We start from the raw sequence: 21335 nt of genomic DNA on the forward strand, positions 1-21335 counted from the left end.
CCTTGAAACGCTTCAGACCCAGTTGTCAAAGCTTGGCTGGGGTCTCTGTGCACTGCTTCCATCCAGGATTAGGCTGCTCCCTGCAGTGGTTATAGCTCCCTGCGGATCTTTTGGCCTTCATAGGATTTTTATTTATTTGACTTTTTTAATGTGGCGTCTGGCTAGTGGACCAAGTGGACATTAATAATTCACATTGTAATTTCATGTATGAATTTTGTTTCCATCTTTAGATTTCACATCAGGTATTACCGATTTCTTCTATCGATGGTTTATTCCATCATGGAAATCAACAGGTCACCTGTCCTCCTACCGAATATCACTCTGGGCTTCAAACTCTATGATTCCTGTTACAATGAAGTTAGATCTTTGATGGGCACAACATGGATATTGTCAGGATCCAAAGATGTTGCACCAAATTTTATTTATAATTGTCATAAAGATATCTTGCCATCTGCTATAGTTGGAGACATGACATCTAAGGCTTCGATCCCAATGGCCCGGATACTGGGATTGTACAGATACCCTCTGGTAAACAATTAACTTATCACTATGTACTTTGATACAGAATATCGAGAGATCCATCTACTAGTGCTCAAACACTTCTTGTTGGGCATGTGTGACAAAGATATAAAGTTATCCAAAGATATGTTCGGGGAAAACCAAATTGTACTTTTATCTCGAGCCGATCAGAGAAAGCAATCAGATCCGACCAGACCGTTTTTGATTCAAAGATTACTTCCTATTTTATTGTAAATGCTTACAGATTATATAGTACTTTGTAAAAAACAGCTTTGTGACTTGCGCGACAAAAACAGGATGCTGGAAGTCACAGTGTACCATAATAGGAATTTACAGAACTAAGTATATTTCAGTGGATTTGTATATATATATATATAAATACCAATGTGTCCTTGCACTCAGGCCAAACAATTATATAAATACCGGGTGCTGAAAAGCCAGAGCCATCAAATGTAAATACTTGAAAAAAAATCAGCTTGCACTCACGGACTTGAAAAAGTGAAAAACAGGAATCTATTTATTCAATAAGATGTCACACCATCGTCACACCAACGTTTCAGCCCTCGTTCGGGGCTTTCCTCAGGATGAACTGACAATACCACAATAACCTCTAAACTGTCTTATATACCCCATAAAAAAGATAACTCACCGCAGGTGAAGTGTACCGGAGGGTCGGCGTCTCCCACAACCAAGTTCGCATGTGCCGGCGTCCAAGACCCGGAAGTACTGAATGCGAACGTGACAGGTTGCTATAGTTACCTTAAAGTGCCTAAACACACCATAGAGACACCGAACCGATCCCAAATAATATATAAAAGGAAACACCAAGTGCATAATCCAAAAGCACCACACTACTAAATGTCCTAAGTCCCACTTATCCACATGTAAAGAGAATCAAGCAGGTTAATTGGACTTACATAGATCGCCTAAATGGCCAATGATATAAAGACTATTCATTAAAAAACAAATAAATCTATCGGTATAAAAATCCGAAAAGTACCAACCTGTGCCATATAGCCTGCAATAATGCCTAATATAAACTGCAATTTTAAAGACATATCATGCTAGAAGGAAATGAGAACATACAAATTGAAACAAATGCTTCTAACATTAACATGCTACACAAGCCTATACGTGTATATATGATAGAAGCAATAACGATAACATTGCCATCAATTAATAGCAGTTTAGTCAGCTGAGACAACAAGTCAAAATAGTTACTCTATACATCAAATAAGACATACAAATTAGAACATAAATAAAGAACATAAAAATGGTGCCAATTTTTTTTTTTTAAATATAATTCATGGGATCAAACCCCTCAAAATATTGAGAAAATAAAAATGAAAAATAAAAATAAAAAAATAAAAAAATAAAAAATGAGAAAAATGAAAAAATTGAAAAATAACTAAAATAACACTTCACTTATGGAGACGATGTTCCTCAAGCAGATGTTCAGATGCAAAATCCTTATATGAAAGGATGATACGATATAAGTTCATTTAGTCCATGTGGGGACATTGTATTTAGTTCAAAAATCCAAAAGGTCTCTTTTCCTAACAACATGTTACTGCGGTCACCCCGCCTATGTGGCTGGGGTATGTGATCAATAGACACAAATTTAAGTGTGGCCAGGGAATGACCAAACTCTAAAAATGTTTCGCCACCGGCTTATCAGAGTGGCCATCACGGTAAGCAGTACGTATGTTGGACCTATGTCCCCTAATGTGCTCGCATAGAGGGGTATCCATTTTGCCTATATAGGCTAGCCCACATGGGCAAGTGATTTTATAAATAACAAACGGGGTCCGGCATGTTATTGTGTATCGTATATTGTAACATTTGTTGCTGTGTGGATGATTAAAGGTGCGAGACGGGACCATATGTACACATGTCACGCAACTGAGACACCTAACGCTTCCCCTGATCTGTATATTTGATTCCTTCCGGTAACTCAAAACTGGATTGATTCTCTTTACATGTGGATACGTGGGACTTTATTCAATAAGATGTCACACCATCGTCACACCAACGTTTCAGCCCTCGTTCGGGGCTTTTCTCAGGATGAACTGACAATACCACACTAACCTCTAAACTGTCTTATATACCCCATAAAAAAGATAACTCACCGCAGGTGAAGTGTACCGGAGGGTCGGCGTCTCCCACAACCAAGTTCGCATGTGCCGGCATCCAAGACCCGGAAGTACTAACTGCGAACGTGACAGGTTGCTATAGTTACCTTAAAGTGCCTAAACACACCATAGAGACACCGATTTATCATTAATACATAAGAAGGGGGGCTGAGGGTGAAGCTGCAGAAACCACAGAATGTCACAAGTCAAGATTTTATGCTTACTTATGCTTACTTGTCAGACAATCAAAACTAGACTAAAAGTTCAAAGCATAACATGAAAGTAAAAACATCATCATCTTAGTAGCTTGAGCCTGGGGTCAAGGTGCCTTCCATTACAATTGTGATGTCAGATGTTATAATTCCCCACAGCTAAATCGTAGGGTATAGAAATACTGATGGTAGGTGTGAATTGTGACAGCAGGCCAGGAGTGTATTATTCATCACTCTCAAGTAGCTCTTGACATGTTCCATTCTGCACTAAGAATAATGGAAACCTTATCAAAGGCAAGTGCATGTGTGAGAATATGTATGTTCAGGTATAGAAACATAGAAACATAGAAACATAGAATGTGACGGCAGATAAGAACCATTCGGCCCATCTAGTCTGCCCAATTTTCTAAATACTTTCATTAGTCTCTGGCCTTATCTTATAGTTAGGATAGCCTTATGCCTATCCCACGCATGCTTAAACTCCTTTACTGTGTTAACCTCTACCACTTCAGCTGGAAGGCTATTCCATGCATCCACTACCCTCTCAGTAAAGTAATACTTCCTGATATTATTTTTAAACCTTTGTCCCTCTAATTTAAGACTATGTCCTCTTGTTGTGGTAGTTTTTCTTCTTTTAAATATAGTCTCCTCCTTTACTGTGTTGATTCCCTTTATGTATTTAAATGTTTCTATCATATCACCACTGTCTCGTCTTTCCTCCATATATATATATATATATATATGTATATGTAACTATGAGTGCCTACACATGTGTGTGTGTCAATGTGTGTGTCCATACACCTAGACAGATCTTTGGCGCTCCAGACACTGTGGAACAAAACTGCAATAAAACTAAACTAAATATTATAATATAATTTAAGATATATTATAGAGAATTGTGCATTTAAGGAAAATAAAGCACTTTCAGATGGGTGTTATTTGTGTATGATTATGTTGGTTTTTAGTTTGTTTTATTTTTACATTTACACAGTTAAATATTCTAATCTTTTTTTCCTTTTTTAAACTTTGACACTCTTGCTCAACAGTATATATTAAAAAAGTAAATTCTCCCATCCAAAACAGTCAATTTAGATTAAGTTAACTATTAACATCTTCAGATTTTGATTTATAAGAATGAAGCTGATTATTAAATATCTAAACATACCATGCAGAGGATGTGGGATCTCCAAACCATTGCTTGCTATGCTATCATGGTTCATCTCATTAGATCAACAGCTCCAGTTAGTTAATAGAAATAAATAAATAATAAAGAATAAATAAAGATTGTTTAAATATGTTTTAAACATTTCTCACATGTAAATTCTATTGACAATAAAAGGTAGAATCAATCTGGTTCTATCATTGCCTCATTTGAGGTTGATAAATGTGACATTCAGAAAAATAATTGAGTTCTGAAAACATATAAAATATATACAAAAAACAGAAAACATATATGTAAATATAAATAAAATGAAAGATTCTAAATTAAACATCTGGGAATCATGGAACCTGATTGCTTAACCGTAAATATCAAAGTAAGCGCTGAACAGAACTGACGTAAAGAATTCTAAAATGTGTCTCATTTAACAGTGGACTAAACACCAGCAGCCATTTCATAGATCAGTGGTTCCCAACCCAGTCCTTAAGTACCCCCTAACAGTGCAGGATAAAGGGATTACCCAGTTGTGTCTAACGGGTTTTTAGGAAAAAAAAGAAAACAACACTTCAGACACAACAGGGTAATGCCTAAAGCCTGGAATGGTAGGGGAAACTTGAGGACTGGGTTGGAAACCCCTGTGATAGATCATAACAGTTAAGCAGAATAAATATATATAGATACAAAGGCTGGAGCCTGGAGTTGTGGGAGGGACTTTTTTGGCTATTTAAATTACTCACCTCCTTTAGTCAGTAACCATATCTTGATCAGCACAGCATGTCACTTTCGGTTCCTGTATTTACGGTCTTTTCAAACTCAGAGTTTGCTGTGTTCTGTTGTTATTGCAGATCCATTTTCCAGCATTAGGCCTTCTCAGCATTCACAAAACCCAAAGCTTATCAATTCGACTTAGTTGCTCCCTAGTTACTCCCCTGTCACTCCCATAATATATTATGCTCATATGTGGTACCGAGAGGCATAAACGCCACCACATCATTTTGTGGCCTCATCTCGCCTCTGCCCAGCGCATAGATAGGGCCTCTCAAGCCACTTGGCACCTAGCATTGCCTCACCTGTCACTCACTAAGTTAACCTTTTTGCCACTAGTCAGCAAGCCAGTACAAACAGGTAATTCTAATTATGGTTCTCTTGTAGCAAGAGACCCAAGGATGAACAAAAAGTTATCTATTCCTGAATTTCTACTAGTTTTCCATATTGACAGAGATGCAGCATGCTACAGTTTCGCACACCATAGAGAAGAATTCTGTTTATAATTGCACAAGCTGGTGGATCTGAGTTCAATTAAGGGGGCTCTGCATTCTATGACAACCACTGATTCTTTTCAGCCAAGGCATCGGCAGGCTTGGTGCTGTTCAATATGAAAACCGGTTGAAGTCAGTTGGATATAGAGCTCTTAAGCCAGCAATTTGCAAGCCTTAGGACACCAGCATGTGCAATATGTGCTTCTACATCACATTCCAACAAGCTATGCCATACTGATATTAACACACCTACCACTAGCCTTCAGCATACTACCAACGCAACTTCAGCCGAACTAAAAGAATTGAGGGACAAACTGGGTTGGCCTCTTGTTTTCCTTAGAAAAGTCCAAACCTAAAATAATGTAAATTCTAGTTCATGTGGTTTTAGTACTTTCAGACTGTTATACGTTTTTTCTGAATGTTTCAGGGTGCACGTCAAGACCATAAAATGCCCCAATAAAATGTACTCTAAGCAGTTTTTAACGTCTGTTAAAATTGATGCTTTCTCACAACTAATGTCTAGCAATCCATCCCAATATATAAAGAGTTCCTAATCTCAGAGTTACTCATGGTTTTCACACAGGTTTACTTTACATACACAAAAGCATATTGGAATGTAATACTTAGCAGTTTACATTGAGAGATCCTGGTGCAGTCAGCTCCATCATAAAAAAACAGAATTAGAACAAAGACTCTAATAGGCCCAGTTAAAGTTCCTCCATTCCTTGTATGGCATACTAACCCAAAAAGGATTGCTACGGAATAAATTCAAATAAAAAATTATTAATAATTGACTTATCAGCCCCCCACTCTACAGCCATGCCTAGTCTAAATTCTTTAATTCTGTCTGAAGACTACTCGCTACAGTACACTACAATAGACACTGCCATTCAAGCTATCATTTTAGCTGGAATTGGTGCATTGTTAAGCAAGACAGATATTGTACTCACATTTAAACTCCTCCCTATTCACCCACCCCTATGACATCTAAATGGTATTTTTGACCATTATTGTTTGAGCACTGACAGGCCCCCACTCCTTCAACCTTTGCACTTAAACTAAACATATTTACTTCACCTCTGGAACATCTCTTGTTTCTGTTTACATATAATGTACTGGCACTATTTAACCCGGAGTGCTCCTGTCACCTGGACCCACATATAACCTTTAACTGGTATTATACTATCTTTTCACAATTCAGCAGAGCTCTAAGTTAGCTCTGTAAAACGTGAGTGAATCTTCCACACAAATTTCACAAAAAATATTTACATTGTCCAACTGTATTGCACTGTTATTTGTCCTGTTCTTTTCATTTTTGAGGTTACTTAAATTGGAATACCCTCGGACGTTCATGTATATATTACATGCTCTTTAAGGTAATCTTTTTGGTGTGGTGTATCCCTGTCTTTCTGGTTTTACTTGAATATACCGTGTTTGGGAATCCTTGTGTAATCCTCTGCTGCCTATATTTCTATAGATTATAGTGAACACTTATAATATTTCCTTTCTTTCTGTGTCATATAAATATGTCTACCTGAATCACATCGATAGTCTGAAGTCTATTTCTTTTCAAAGGTGATTTAAGTTTTGCTAAAAGCCAGAAGTCGTAGGGCACTAACTCTTTCACAGGATTCTCAACCATCTTTGAAGTGTTTGTGTTACACTTTTATTTGCACTAGACTTATTGCTTCGTCCCCAAAAGCCTTCTGAATCATCGAAATACTTTATGCAGAGGAATGTTCACGCTTGATGCAAAATTTGATGCACGTTTGTTGCTCAGTCATTTTGAATGCAACACATGCTAACTCAATGGTGTCTAGTGCCCCCACTACAGTGACGTTATCATTATTCACACAAGCGCATTCCAGTCCACTCTACTTAGCTGCCATACTACATCGAAGTTGCGCAAACTATTCACATTATTTTAACAACTTTTTCCAGAAAGTCCTCTTGGTCAGCATTAGTTTTTTCAGCAATTTGAGCTACAATAGCTCTTCTGTATGATTGGACCACACAGGCTACCTTTGCTCTCCATGTGTATCAGTGAGCCTTGGACGCCCATGACCCTGACACTGGTTCACCAGTTGTCCTTCCTTGCAACATTTTTGATCGGTTCTGTCCACTGTATATTGGAAACACCCCAAGATTTGCCATTGTGGAGATGCTTTGACTGTTATCTAGCCATCAAAATTTGACACTTTTATTTTATTTTATATATATATATATATACATCCTTTATCTATGAGCACTTGATATTCACTTGAACACTATATAGTGGAATTAGTGTGATTTCTTCATTGCATTGAACAATTGTCTGTGATTTAGGGAAAGATTTTTGCTTTTTACTTAATATTTGACACTTGTCAAAGTCACTCAGATCTGTATGCTTGCACATTTTTCCTGCTTCTAACACATGGAATTTAAGAGATGATTGATCACTTGCTGCCTTGACAGGTGCCATTGTAGTGATATAATCAATGTTATTCACTCCACCTGTCAGTGTTGTTTTTGAATATTGTGCATTGTTGTTTCCATGTGTTTTGTAGTATTATCGAATTGGCTTCCAGAGTTGTTTTCCACTTGCCCACTGAGTTCTTGATGAAGGCTTTTATTGTCTTGTTGATCTTGTATAGAGTAAAGCATTCCAGTATTCATATGTGTGACATTGTGTAATAGGCTTTCATGTAGTCAAATAAGTCTGTTTGCTCTTGAAAATCCATGCACTGCCTGAACATATATGGAATTAGGTACACTGATGTTGTGGCAGGCTTATGCAATGTATGATCACATACGGTAACTAAATCCCCATTATTTTTTGTCTAGGTGATGTGTTTTTTAAAAAAACTACCGGTACTACATTTTGTGAGACTTAAAATTGCTTTTTAATAATTGAGCGAGTGCGCTGGATCTTGCGCTGGATATATATACAGCATGCCTGGAATTGTGGGAAGAGTTGTATGGCCTATTTTAGAACTCAGGGACCACATCCTTCCAATCCACATCCAGTTCATGACCTCGGTTTCATTTTGCGGTGATGGCCTAAATCGTACTATATTCCCAATCACTGAGTTTGGTGTTTACAGTTTTAATACCATGCTAAACCTTTTCTCCTAGTTCACAATCTGGTTTTGAGTATTGGAATTATAGAACCATGGGCCTTCAATGCACACTTAAATTGTATTCAGTCACACTATCTGTAGATTACCAGGACTTCTAGTTCACGGACGTAAAGCGACAAGTTACTCCTATCACTAAGCTCACAGATGTATTCAGTTTAATTAGCCATATTTTCCATAATGTATCTAGGTTTTCTGATCATATAAGTGACTCATTTACCCATCCTAACCTCCCGTCAAGCTCCATATGGTTTAAACATGAGTTTCAGTTGATACTTCAAGACGTGCGTTGATTAGGAACGGATGGACTATTTAATGACCAGTTAATCATGGTCAAAATGCTACCTACAAGACATCTTTATACTTGTCTTAACCTTCCATTTTAGCACAAAATTTTATTTCATAGGTTTCGGAATTATTTTTGCACACTTTTCTATCAACTAAACATGTCAAAGTTCCTTTACACAAAGTCTTTATCAGGGAAGATTTCCTACATCACCATCAAAGCATACCTCGCAAGGATTTTGCTTTATATGCTCAATAATAAACCCAGTAGCAAAACTGTCTTGACATCGTGCATTATCGAGATTAGGGAACTAACAGGGCACGTAAATTTGTTAGATAAGATACTTTTTTTGATACAGTAACAGGTTGAAAGAAAATGCCTTTTGCCCTCTTTATTAACAATTCTTGGTCCCGACCACAAATGGGAAGGCAGTCGGGGGTTATCTAGCCTATTTCTACCCCTCCCCAGCAACCTCTGGATTTTGTGCCAGATTTATAACTCCACCTGCCTCTCTCTAATATTTCTTTCAGTAGGTGGCTTTTACAATATATTAAATAACAATGTTGTAAGGGAGAATGGCTGACCTGGTTGCAATAGCAACTGTAATAAGTCTGGTGTTTCAGGCCACTAGGTTCTGGCCTTGAGTGCCATGATGACTTCATATTTATGATAAAACAATTAATAATGGTTTGACCAAACACCTGCAGTCTAAAGGAATCATAGCAACTGCATTGACATGCAGTGGTTTAGTGGCTAGTTTGAACACTTAATTTTTGACTACATAGATTTTACTTAAAATATTTTATGGACATTAGGAAAAGCCTTATTCCAACTACAATAGTTATTTGATTATCTTCTTTCTCATTTATTACTGCAGGTTAGCTATGCAGCAGCTCATCCAATTCTAAGTGACAAAGTGCAGTTTCCATCCTTCCTCCGGACAATGCCCAATGACAACTATGAAATCTTTGTCATAGCTCAATTAGTGAAATACTTCAATTGGACCTGGGTTGGCATGATAACCACTGATAACGAGTTGGGAAGATCGGGTAGTCAACTGTTAATGAAAGAGATTGAAAGGAATGGTGGATGCATTGCCTTCCTTGAGACTCTTCCTATCTACAACTCACTGGAATCTGTTTTACGAATTGTAGACGTCATCAAGGAATCCAAAGCTACTGTCATTCTTGTGTATTCCACCATGGAAAACCTGATATCATTAATGGAGGAAGCTTCATTTCATAACATTACTGACAAAGTGTGGTTTGGCTGTGGAAGTTGGTCAATTACCTCAGATTTTCCTCGAAAAGATATTTTAACAACTTTAAATGGGAGTTTGAGCATGTCTCTTCCTCTTGGAAAAATCCCGGGGTTTAAAGAATTTCTTTATAGCATTCATCCTTCTAATTTTGCAAATGACATATTTATTAAGAGATTTTGGGAAAAGGCATTTGGATGTACCTGGCCAGCTGAAGGAGTAAACAACCTAACAACTCAAGTATCTTTTGGAGAAGGAATCCGTTGGTGCACAGGGAATGAGAAACTGGGTAGTATTGATCCAACAGTTTATGATGTCTACAACTTCAGATACACATATAAAATCCACAATGCAGTTTATGCAATAGCTCACGCCTTGCATGAGATGAATTCATGTGTGCAAGGCAATGGTCCTTTCAAGAATAGATCCTGCGCAGACATTTATAATCACCAACCATTTCAGGTATTGTCTATCATAGTTACATAGGCTAAAAAAAAAAGATATGTGTCCATCAAGTTCAACCTTCCTCACGTTTGTGAGCTCTTGATACAAAAGAATGAGAGAATAAATAGTTGTGGTGCACTCAGACTGCAAAAAAATACAAGAAACAAAGAAGGCTACTAAAATGCCTAACTAAGTATAAATATGGGGATTGATACAAAATAATCAATATGGGGATTGATACAAAAGAAGGCAAAAAACACCCAGTATGAAGCACTTTCAATTTTGCAACAAACTAGAAAAAAAGCAGAGGCATTCAGATTTATCCTTGGTCAAGGAGCTATTACCCTACATGCCAGTCTTTCTGTTTTATTTCACATTGAAAATTGTGGAACACTTAGTCCATGATTAAGATTTGACTTATATCAATATAAAATTACTACAACATTAGCCAATGTAAAAGTTAATAAACACATTTATGTTTTCAACAACTTTCATTTTAGGTGCTTTACTACATCAGAAATGGAAAATTTGAAAACCCAGCAGGGGAGACTATGTTTTTTGATGAGAATGGTGATGTTCCCTTGTATGTGGATGTCTTGAACTGGCAACTTTACCCAAATGGCAGCTATCAATATGTACATGTTGGTAGTTACGACGCACGTTCTCCTAAAGGCCAGGAACTCAATATTGACAAAGACAAGATTGTATGGAATATAGGAAATGGCAAAGTATGTACTTTAAAATAATTTTCAAGATGTGGTGCTGTTCTTGTGTTAATTATGCACTTGTTTTACACGTAAACAAGAAGGAATACTGCCTCCAAAAAGTTGTGCTTGATTCAGAGATGTAGCTAGAAACCACAGGGCCCCAGTGCAAAAATTGCCCTGCCCCCCATACCCTCTCTCATCTCCTGCCCCTCAATGTGTCACATTCATGCCCCCCACCCCACAGGGTGAGTGAAGCATGTTTGGGGGCGAAGACAGAATTGAAGGAGTTCATGTAATAGGGCAAGAGGGGGCGAGTGTGACAGAGTGAGGAAGAATGAGTGTGACGTGTGACAGTGCTAGAGAAGGTGAGTGTGATAGGATGAATATGGCGGAGTGATGGGAGGTGAGTATGGCATGAGTGAGTGACAGGATTGGGGGAGTTATTGTGAGTGGCAGGGTGAATGGGGGTGACAGTGTGTGTGGTGGGGTGACAATTATACAGACACACATGCAGATAAACAGACAAACACACATACTATACATGCAGATACACACAATATTTTTTTTATTATTATTGTAGCGGAATGGACCTTGCTACAGTACACTTATGCCACTACAGGCTGTCTGTATCCCCTTTTTCCCATTGTCCCTATGGTTGGGGCTTGATGTCCCTGTGTGAGACATATCCCCCTATTTACTACCACTGTGTGTAACTCTTCGAACTCCCGAACTCTAGTTGCCATTCAAAACAGCAATCGAACACGTGGCGGCAGCCATCTTGTTTTGTCGAATGCATCCAGCGGTGTTTGGTCATTGAGTGCATGGAACTCAAATCGGACACTCGATGGTGCGAACACCGCTTAACTCTTACCTTCAAAATGTAACTTCCATAAAATTTCTGATCCCCTGAACTGATCTGGGTGATCTTTGGATATGTTGGTCACCCACATCAGGGCTATCAGGGGATGTATCACTTGTGGGGATACTATGTGGTTTTAGGGTACTTTTGGGGTTTGGTAAAATGTGTGGTTTTTCCTGCCTTGAGATAATTGAGTTAATACAGTATCTCTACATACATAAAAAATAGGTGGAGTGTGAACGGTTCTTGGTTGAAGAAATCAGTAGCAGTAGTGCAATACAGTCTGATTCATATGTATACAAATATGGTAATCCTTAAATCTTGTACTCACAAGTGTAGAGCCACAATATTAGGCTCAATGTGTTGGCTGATGGGAATATTAGAAGGGATCCAACTCCCTTACAAGGTAATGTTGAGATGCTTGTAGATGTCGTCCATCAAATGTCACTGAGCATGAGATGGCAGTATAAAAATGTATTTATTTCAAACAAAATCACATAAAGTAAAATAAAAGTTAATAAAAGCAATACAGACAAAAATAGGTATAATCTTGAAAAGGCATTCATAAAGGAAATGAAAACAAAATGGGAAATAGTCCCTTTAAATAAATATGTGAATGAACGAATTACACCTAGGGGGCTAAGGTTTTCGAAAGATCCAGCATCTGATAGGGATGATCCCCACTTCATGACAGGCTGGAATCAAATGTTAGACTGCTTTTCATTCAGCTTGATTCGCTACATAGTAGCAAGGAGAGAGGAAAGTCTCCCTAAATTAGACGAAGAGATTACAAAATGAAAGGAAAGTCTAATTGAAACTACGAGCCCAGAAATTTATAATAACATTGTGAAGGAAATAAAAATCAAGGTGGACAAAATAGAAGATATGATAATAGAGATTAAAAAGAAAAAGTATCTTAGAGATGTTAACGATTATAAGACAGGTCATGTGAGGAAACCAAATTCAAGGAAGGGAACTCATTTCCCCCTATAATAGAGGTAGAGCAACTTCCAACTATAATCATAACCCACATAGACCAGTTTCCTGCCAGAGAGGTGGAACAATAAACTATGATCACATACCCAACAAAAGCCAGAGATCATACTGTGAAAACTATACAAGAGAAAAAGTCCCTAGAAAGTATGAGTAAAATTAAAAATATAGTAAATAGAGTATCAAACCGGCTGATAAAGGGGGAGGAACTGTAATTTTTTTGCACAGAGAAACATATAGAAGAAGCAAATAGACTGCTCTCAGACCATCAGACATATAAACAATTCCCATATGTGACGGACCGCTGGCACTCCGACCGAGTACCTCCGCTAATCTATGCTCCTAGTGCTTGCAGAGGACTCCAAGCACTCCAACCAACACCATCAGCACTGCAGACCCCACTTCCAGCAATGCAGCTGTGCCGGGGTCTCGCCGTCCTTCACCCACCCTGGACCCAAGGTCAGGATCCAGCTTCCAGTGGGCAGACCTCTCTTCCTCCAGAGAGCGTAGCAGGAACAAGAACAGCTCTTACAAGAGTGTACCCTGGGGGGTATAGTGTGATTATAGCAATCCCCAGAGTGTAGTTATCCCATCCCCCAAGCATGAGCCAAGGCTTCAAGAATGGGTCAAGTAGGTCTGTTTAATGAGCACCAATCAGGCTCCTCCAAAAACCAGGGGCAAGGGCAGTTTGTCCATTAAAAAGCCAGTGACAAAGGGCAGTTTGTCACACCATCTAATCCTACAGAAAGTATAAAGGAAAAATGTAAACGCTATATTGAAAAGGGAAAAGAACTAAATTTTTTAAACGAAATAGAAGCTGAATACCTATATATGACCAACCCTCGTGTACCGGTTTTCTACCATCTGCCAAAAGTACACAAGGACACAACCAACTCCCCAGGACGACCCATAATATCGGGAAAATATTCAGTATCAGCTAGAATATTTGAGTATATAGGCATCCTGCTCCAGCCAGTAGTAATCAAAAATCCATAGTACCTAAAGGACACGTACATATACATAACAGACTCAATGGAAAGAAGGATATGTGGTGTCAGTTCACTTTAAAGTATTATCCCGCATGATAAAAGCATTGAAACGGTAAAATATTTTTTAGAAAAATGATTTCATTGAACAAACAACCTATTTAAAACATCAGTTTATGGAGAGGTAGTACGAGGAAGAGAACCTCAAAAGAAACCTAGAGGAAGTGCAAACCCTACCAAGAAAACAGCACCTCACATATAGGCCAAAATATAAAACACAAAGAAGCAATGATATTCCTTTTATTTGTGGATAAAATGGAAATCCCTGGAAAGTGCAACAGGCCATGAGAAAATACTGGCACATCCTGAACGATGATCCCATACTTAACAAAATCATACCCCAAAATCCAAGAATTATTTATAGGGGAACTAAAAACTTGAAAAATATTTTAGTAAAAAGCTGCTTAAAAACTATCCACCATAAATGTCCCCACTGAATTTAAACACCACCAGCATTTTTTTAAAATTACTTGTAAATACCTGTGCATACCAGCAGGGGTTCTATACCATCTAGATATAATTTTATATCCGAGCTCTTGATATTTACTTGCTATAAAACATTTTTTATTTAACTTAAAACATCTACTCCAGTCCTGATGGGATATGGTAATCCCCAGGTCTTTTTCCCATAACCTTGTAAAATATGGAAGATTTTCCCCCGTCTGTTCCCCGAGTAATTTATATAATTTAGAAAATAAATGTGGTACATATTCCTTCTTCTCACAAAATCACTCAAAACTAGTAAAATTATGCAAGATCTTGTATTTTTTCCTAAGTGACTGGTAAAAATGCTTGAATTGTAAATAAGCAAAGGGTGTCCTCTCACGTTGATAAAACACACTATCAATCGATAGTAGATCACCCGAGATTATATTTATAATTTTACTCAATTTAACATAGTTTTCGTCATCGCTAAAAAATGTTACTTGAAGTTGATTTTTCCTCCCTTGTGGACAATGTGGATTATTTGAGATCAGGAAGAGGACACTTGGAAATGTACTAATTTTCCCTACCTTGACGATCTTATTCCAAATTAGCAAAGTAGGGTATATAGTAGGGTGTTTTTTTCAATTTTAAATGTTTCATTGGATTTTCAGTCCATGCAACAATATTAATTGGAATTTCAAAGAACTCTTTCTCTATAGATATCCCACTTATTTCCTTACATTGAGACCAATCTAATATATGCATTAAATGAGATGCTTGATAGTATTGCTATGTATCTGGGACACCAAGTCCTCCACTACTAAAACCCAAAAATGAAAGTGTAGCTACACTAAAAACTGAAACGGGGGTGTTAGTCAATGAAGACCAGGAAAAGGCAGGAATTTTAAATAACTATTTCTCCTCTGTATATATTAAGGAAGAACCCATGGCAATAGATGTGCAAATGATTGCTACTAAAAACTTGCAGAATAATTGTAATTGGTTAACTCAAGACAAGGTGCTGCAGCAACTAAAGAAAGTTAATATAAACAAAGCTCCAGGGCCTGACGGTATCCATCCACGTGTACTTAAGGAACTAAGTGTAGAAATAAGTGAACCTCTGTTTTTAATCTTTCAAGATTATTTTCTTTCAGGAAGTGTTCCGGAGGATTGGAGGAAGGCAGATGTGGTTCCTATATTCAAAAAGAGTTCAAAATCCTTGCCTGGAATTTATAGACCTGTGAGCTTAACTTCTGTGGCTGGTAAAATATTTGAAAGGTTATTAAGGGATTATATTCAAGAATTCCTTGAGAAGAACATGGTTATCAGCAAAAATCAGCACGGTTTTATGAAGCACAGGTCGTGTCAAACTAACTTGATTGCATTCTACGAAGATGTAAGTAGAAGTATAGATCAGGGTGTTGCAGTGGATGTGATCTATTTGGACTTTGCCAAGGCATTTGATACAGTTCCACACAGAAGATTAGTGTTCAAGCTCATGGAAATCGGTCTAGATGAAAATGCTTGTTCTTGGGTAGAACATTGGCTTAAAAACAGAGTACAAAGAGTTGTCGTTAATGGTAAATTTTCAAGCTGGACAGAGGTGGCAAGTGGTGTCCCTCAGGGGTCTGTTCTGGGACCCCTTCTATTTAACATGTTTATAAATGATCTTGAAGACAGCATTGAAAGTCATGTTTCAGTGTTTGCAGATGACACAAAACTTTGTAAAATAATACAATGTGAGCAAGATATTACTTTGCTGCAGAGGGATTTAGATAGACTGGAGGACTGGGCACTCAAATGGCAGATGAAATTTAATGTTGAAAAATGCAAAGTTATGCACTTCGGCGTAAAGAATACACAAGCAACGTATACCCTTAATGGAAGCGAACTAGGGAAAACAACACACGAAAAGGACTTGGGAATTGTTATAGACAACAAACTATGCAACAATGTCCAATGTCAATCAGCAGTGGCCAAGGCCAGTAGGGTATTGTCATGCATGAAAAAGGGCATTCATTCTCGGGACGAGAATATCATTTTGCCTCTTTATAAATCACTGGTAAGACCACACATTGAATATGCTGTGCAATTTTGGGCACCTGTTCTAAAGAAGGATATTATGGCACTAGAAAAAGTGCAGAGGCGGGCTACAAAATTAATAAAAGGAATGGAACATATCAGCTATGAAGAAAGGTTAACAAATTTAAACCTATTTAGTTTAGAAAAATGTCGCCTGAGAGGGGATATGATAACATTATACAAATATATTCGGGGCCAATACAATCCATTGTGTGGAAATCTATTCACAAACCGGACTTTACATAGGACACGAGGTCATGCGTTTAGACTAGAAGAAAGAAGATTTCGTCTAAGGCAAAGGAAAGGTTTTTTTACTGTAAGAACAATCAGGATGTGGAATTCTCTGCCTGAAGAAGTGGTTTTATCAGAGTCCATACAGATGTTCAAACAGCTACTAGATGCATACTTGCAAAAACAGAATATTCAAGGATATAATCTTTCAATGTAGGGTAATAACTGCTTGATCCAAGGACAAATCTGACTGCCATTCTGGGGTAGAGAAGGAATTTTTTTTCCTAGCTTGTTGCAAAATTGGAAGTGCTTCAAACTGAGTTTTTTTTTTTCCTTCTTTTGGATCAACAGCAAAAACATATGTGAGGAAGGCTGAACTTGATGCACGTCTCTTTTCAGCCATGTAACTATGTAACTATGTAACTAAATAGTTATAAGTAAGGCGAGGGGATTTCTTTCCCCAAATATATATAATAATCAGCTGTTTAAGCCTTTTAAAGAATGACTTCAGAATCAATCAATCAAAGTATTCACTGAAGGATATTCATGGATATCACTAAAATTCTTCCCATCCATGATATATGTGGAGTAGCCAATTTTTAAAATTTACATCAATTCTTGTAATTAATAGAAAATAATTGTCAACAAACAAATCTCTAATATTGGGAGGTATCATAACACCTAGATATTTAAGTGCCTGATGCACCTCTTTAAGTTGGTATTTTTCCAAAATTTCCTTTTTCTGTTGCAAACTTATATTCATACTTAGGACTTCAAACTTAAAAGTATTTACTGTATGCTTTCAATTATCTAAATACAAAATAGAATGATTTTAGGGGTTTTGTAATGGTTAGCATGATATCATCAGCATATGCTGCTAATTTCAACTGTTAAAGTCTAATACCCTGTATCTTATTATTCATCCTTATTGCGTTCAAAAATGGTTCCAGGGTCAAGAGAAATAGCAATGGGGACACTTGGCATCCTTGCCTTGTCCCATTGGTCATATAGAACTGATCCAAGATTAACCCTGACTCTGGCCGTTGGTGAATAATATATACCCTTAATTCAACATAATTTTTTTTCCCCTACCTCTAGTTTTTTAAGACCTCATACATAAATGACAATCTGACCCGGTCAAATGCTTTTTTCAGCATCTACCCCTAATAGAATTGCTGGAATATTTTCTTTTTGCACATAGGTCATAATATTTAAAATTGTAGTCGTATTTTCCCTAATTTCCCTATTCGGTACAAAACCTGATTGGTCTGGATTAAAACTAAATACTAGTACTAATTACTACTCTCCTCAATCGTTCGGCAAGTACCCTTGTAAATCATTTTAAATCTATATTTAACAAAGATATTGGCTGATAACTTTCATACAACTCTCGGCCTTTCTCTTTCTTCGGTATTAGAGTGATTACTGCCTCTAGCATCTTTTGATCTAGGCCTTCTCCTTTTAAGATATCATTAAACATATCTGCCAAGAAAGGGACCAGTTCATGTCTAAAGCATTTGTAATATAATATAGAGAAAACGTCTGGTCCTGGGCTCTTCACATTTTTTTTCTGTGTTCTGTTTTTTCCCTCCTCCTTTGTGCTGCTGCTTGATTAATTTGGGGGGGGGGGGGGGGTGTTCAATATTAGTGAGCAATATTGCTGGTTTGACTCAATGCACATCATGTTGCATTTATGCATGCCTGGATGTACCCGTCCAGGGTCCATACCTCTGTGACAAGTGTGTGCGAGTGGCTTCTCTGGAAGCTCAGATTGTAGATCTTGAGAAGCAAATTACAACATTGAGGGAGATCGACAATTTTGAGAGTAGTCTGTTGCTTACTGAGCAGAGTTAAGTGGGGACAGGTAGTGGAGTGGGAGGAGATAAGACAGCTGGAGAACAGGTACATAGCTGGGTGACAGTGGGGTGAGGACGCATGGGGGAGGGAAGAGGAAAGGGCTAGCTAGTCCTGATGTGGTGCAATCTAGCTGATTTGCCCATTTGAGTGAAGATGTTGGGAGCATCAGCTCAGGAGTAGCTGTATTAGAGGAAGCTGTTCCTTCTAACAGCCGAGGGAACAGACCCTCTAGAACAGGTGGGGATGAAAATGTAAGGAAGGCTAGACAAGTTGTGGTGGTAGGGGACTCTATCATTAGGAGGGTAGGTAGGGCAATCTGCTGCTCTGATCGGCTCAACTGGACAGTTTGTTGTCTCCCATGTGCTCGGATCTGGCATTTTTCTGACAGAGTGGATGGATAATTGGGAGGGGCTGGGGATGACCCATTGGCAGGGCTGGATTAACATAGGGGCTGATGGAGCTGCAGCTCCAGGCCCAGGCCCATGGAATAGGCCCATTGATTTAAAAAAAGTAATAAAAAAAATAATGTAATTTTTTTTTCCACATTTTTTTTCCACGCACTACTCTTAGGGATTCCACCTGGCTTTTATTTTATTGGCACAGCCAGTATTTGAGGCTGCCTGGCTGGTGTCAATATTGCAGTGATACTAGCAATACAAATGCTGGTATTATTCTCAGTATAAACAAGAGATTACTATGCAATTCCAGCACTGGCCAGTAGGGGTCCCTGTATGTGGAGACAGGCAGGGATAGGAAGTTCCAGCATATCCCTCCCTGCCTATCTATACTCAATCATCTGCAGGGGTGCAGCTACAGAGAGTCCAGACTGCAACTCCCACCCTGTAGAGACAGCATACATCTCAGGGAAGTAAGGGATGGGGGGAAAGGCTACAAGGAGACATACACTGAGACACTAAGGGACATTGGAAGACATTATGACACAGACAAATGGGGATACAGTGTCCCCATGTCTCCCAGCCAGTGTCCCTTGTGTCTCAGTGCCCCCTAGTCTCCCAGTGACCCCAGTCTGCCAGTGCCTCACTGTCCCCATGTCTCCTAGTGCTTCCATGTCTCTCGGTGCCTCAAGTGTCGCAATGTCCCCATGTCTCCAAGCTAGTGTCCCTAGTGTCTGTGGCCCTGGTGTCTCAGTGTCCCTATGTCTCCCAGTGCCCCCATGTCTCAATGTCCCCATGTCCCCCAGCCAGTGTCTCTACTGTCTGTGTCCCTGGTGTCTGTGTCCCCATGTCTTCAAGTGTCCCCTATTTTCCCAGTGTCCCCATGTGTCCCAGCCAGAGTCCGCTAGTCTCCCAGTGTCACTGGTGTCTCCGTGTCCCTATGTCTCCAGGTCTCCCCGTCTTCCTAGTGTCCTAGTCACATGGGGACCCTGGGATACATGGGGACACAGGGAGACATTGGGCATTGAGGCACTGTGATACATAGGATCACTGGGAGACCTGGGGACACGACACTAGGGGACACTGGGAGACATGGGGCACTGAGACACTGATACATAGGAACACTGAGACCTGGAGTAATTGACACATGGGGGCACTGAGTCATGGAGAGCACTGGGAGACATGGAGGCACTGGGACAAATCCGTCTATACAGCAGAATCAAACTACCGTATATACTCGAGTATAAGCCGAGTTTTTTAGCACATTTTTTGTGCTAAAAAACCCCAACTCGGCTCATACTCGAGTCAATAGTCTGTATTATGGCAATTTGCATTTCCATAATACAGACAGGGGGAGAGGGGGGCTGGCAGAGCTGTAACTTACCTGTGAATTACAATGGGAGCTGACAGAGGGAGCTGCACGGACGGCGCGGAGGAGGAGAGAGCTGACAGGAGCTGCAGGACAGGTAAGTTACAGCTCTGCCAGCCCCCCTCCCCCACTGAACTGCCAATGCTGGACCACCAGGGAAGGAGATCCCCCCTCCCTGCCAGGTATCAAGCAGGGAGGGGGGACGAAAAAAAAAGAATTAGTAATAGTAAAAAAATATAATAATTAAATAATAAATAATAATATAATAATAATAATTAAATTGAATAAATAAAAAAATAATAAATATTAATAAAAAAAATAATAATAAAAAAAATACAAAAAAAATTGCCCACCCCCCACCAAGGCTCTGCAACACACACACACACACACACACACCACTCATACACACACACACTGCACTCATACACACACACACACTGCATTCATACACACACACTGCACTCATACACTCACACTGCATTCATACACTCACACTGCACTCATACACACGCTGCACTCATACACACGCTGCACTCATACACACGCTGCACTCATACACACGCTGCACTCATACACACACGCTGCACTCATACACACACGCTGCACTCATACACATACTGCATTCATACACTCACACTGCATTCATACACTCACACTGCATTCATACACTCACACTGCATGCATACACACACACTGCACTCATACACACACACTGCACTCATACACACACTGCACTCATACACACACTGCACTCATACACACACACTGCATTCATACACACACACTGCATTCATACACACACACTGCATTCATTATACACACACTGTAAATAAATATTCAATTAATATATTTTTTTTAGGATCTAATTTTATTTAGAAATTTACCAGTAGCTGCTGCATTTCTCACCCTAGTCTTATACTCGAGTCAATAAGTTTTCCCAGTTTTTTTGGGTAAAATTAGGGGCCTCGGCTTATATTCGGGTCGG

At 38.8% G+C, this 21335-nt stretch overlaps 1 protein-coding gene across 1 annotated transcript in view; it reads left to right on the top strand.

The window, feature by feature from the left end:
• The first annotated feature begins 264 nt into the window (after positions 1-264).
• The window catches only part of LOC134582477 (extracellular calcium-sensing receptor-like), a 32700-nt gene continuing 11629 nt past the window's right edge, over positions 265-21335 (top strand). The window contains exons 1-3 of the mRNA XM_063439113.1: positions 265-528; positions 9561-10403; positions 10886-11113. Coding sequence (XP_063295183.1) covers positions 265-528; positions 9561-10403; positions 10886-11113 — 1335 coding nt within the window. The remainder of the gene's footprint in view (positions 529-9560; positions 10404-10885; positions 11114-21335) is intronic.

This window comes from Pelobates fuscus, chromosome 13 (genome assembly GCF_036172605.1).
Source record: "Pelobates fuscus isolate aPelFus1 chromosome 13, aPelFus1.pri, whole genome shotgun sequence".
Lineage (NCBI taxonomy): Eukaryota > Metazoa > Chordata > Amphibia > Anura > Pelobatidae > Pelobates > Pelobates fuscus.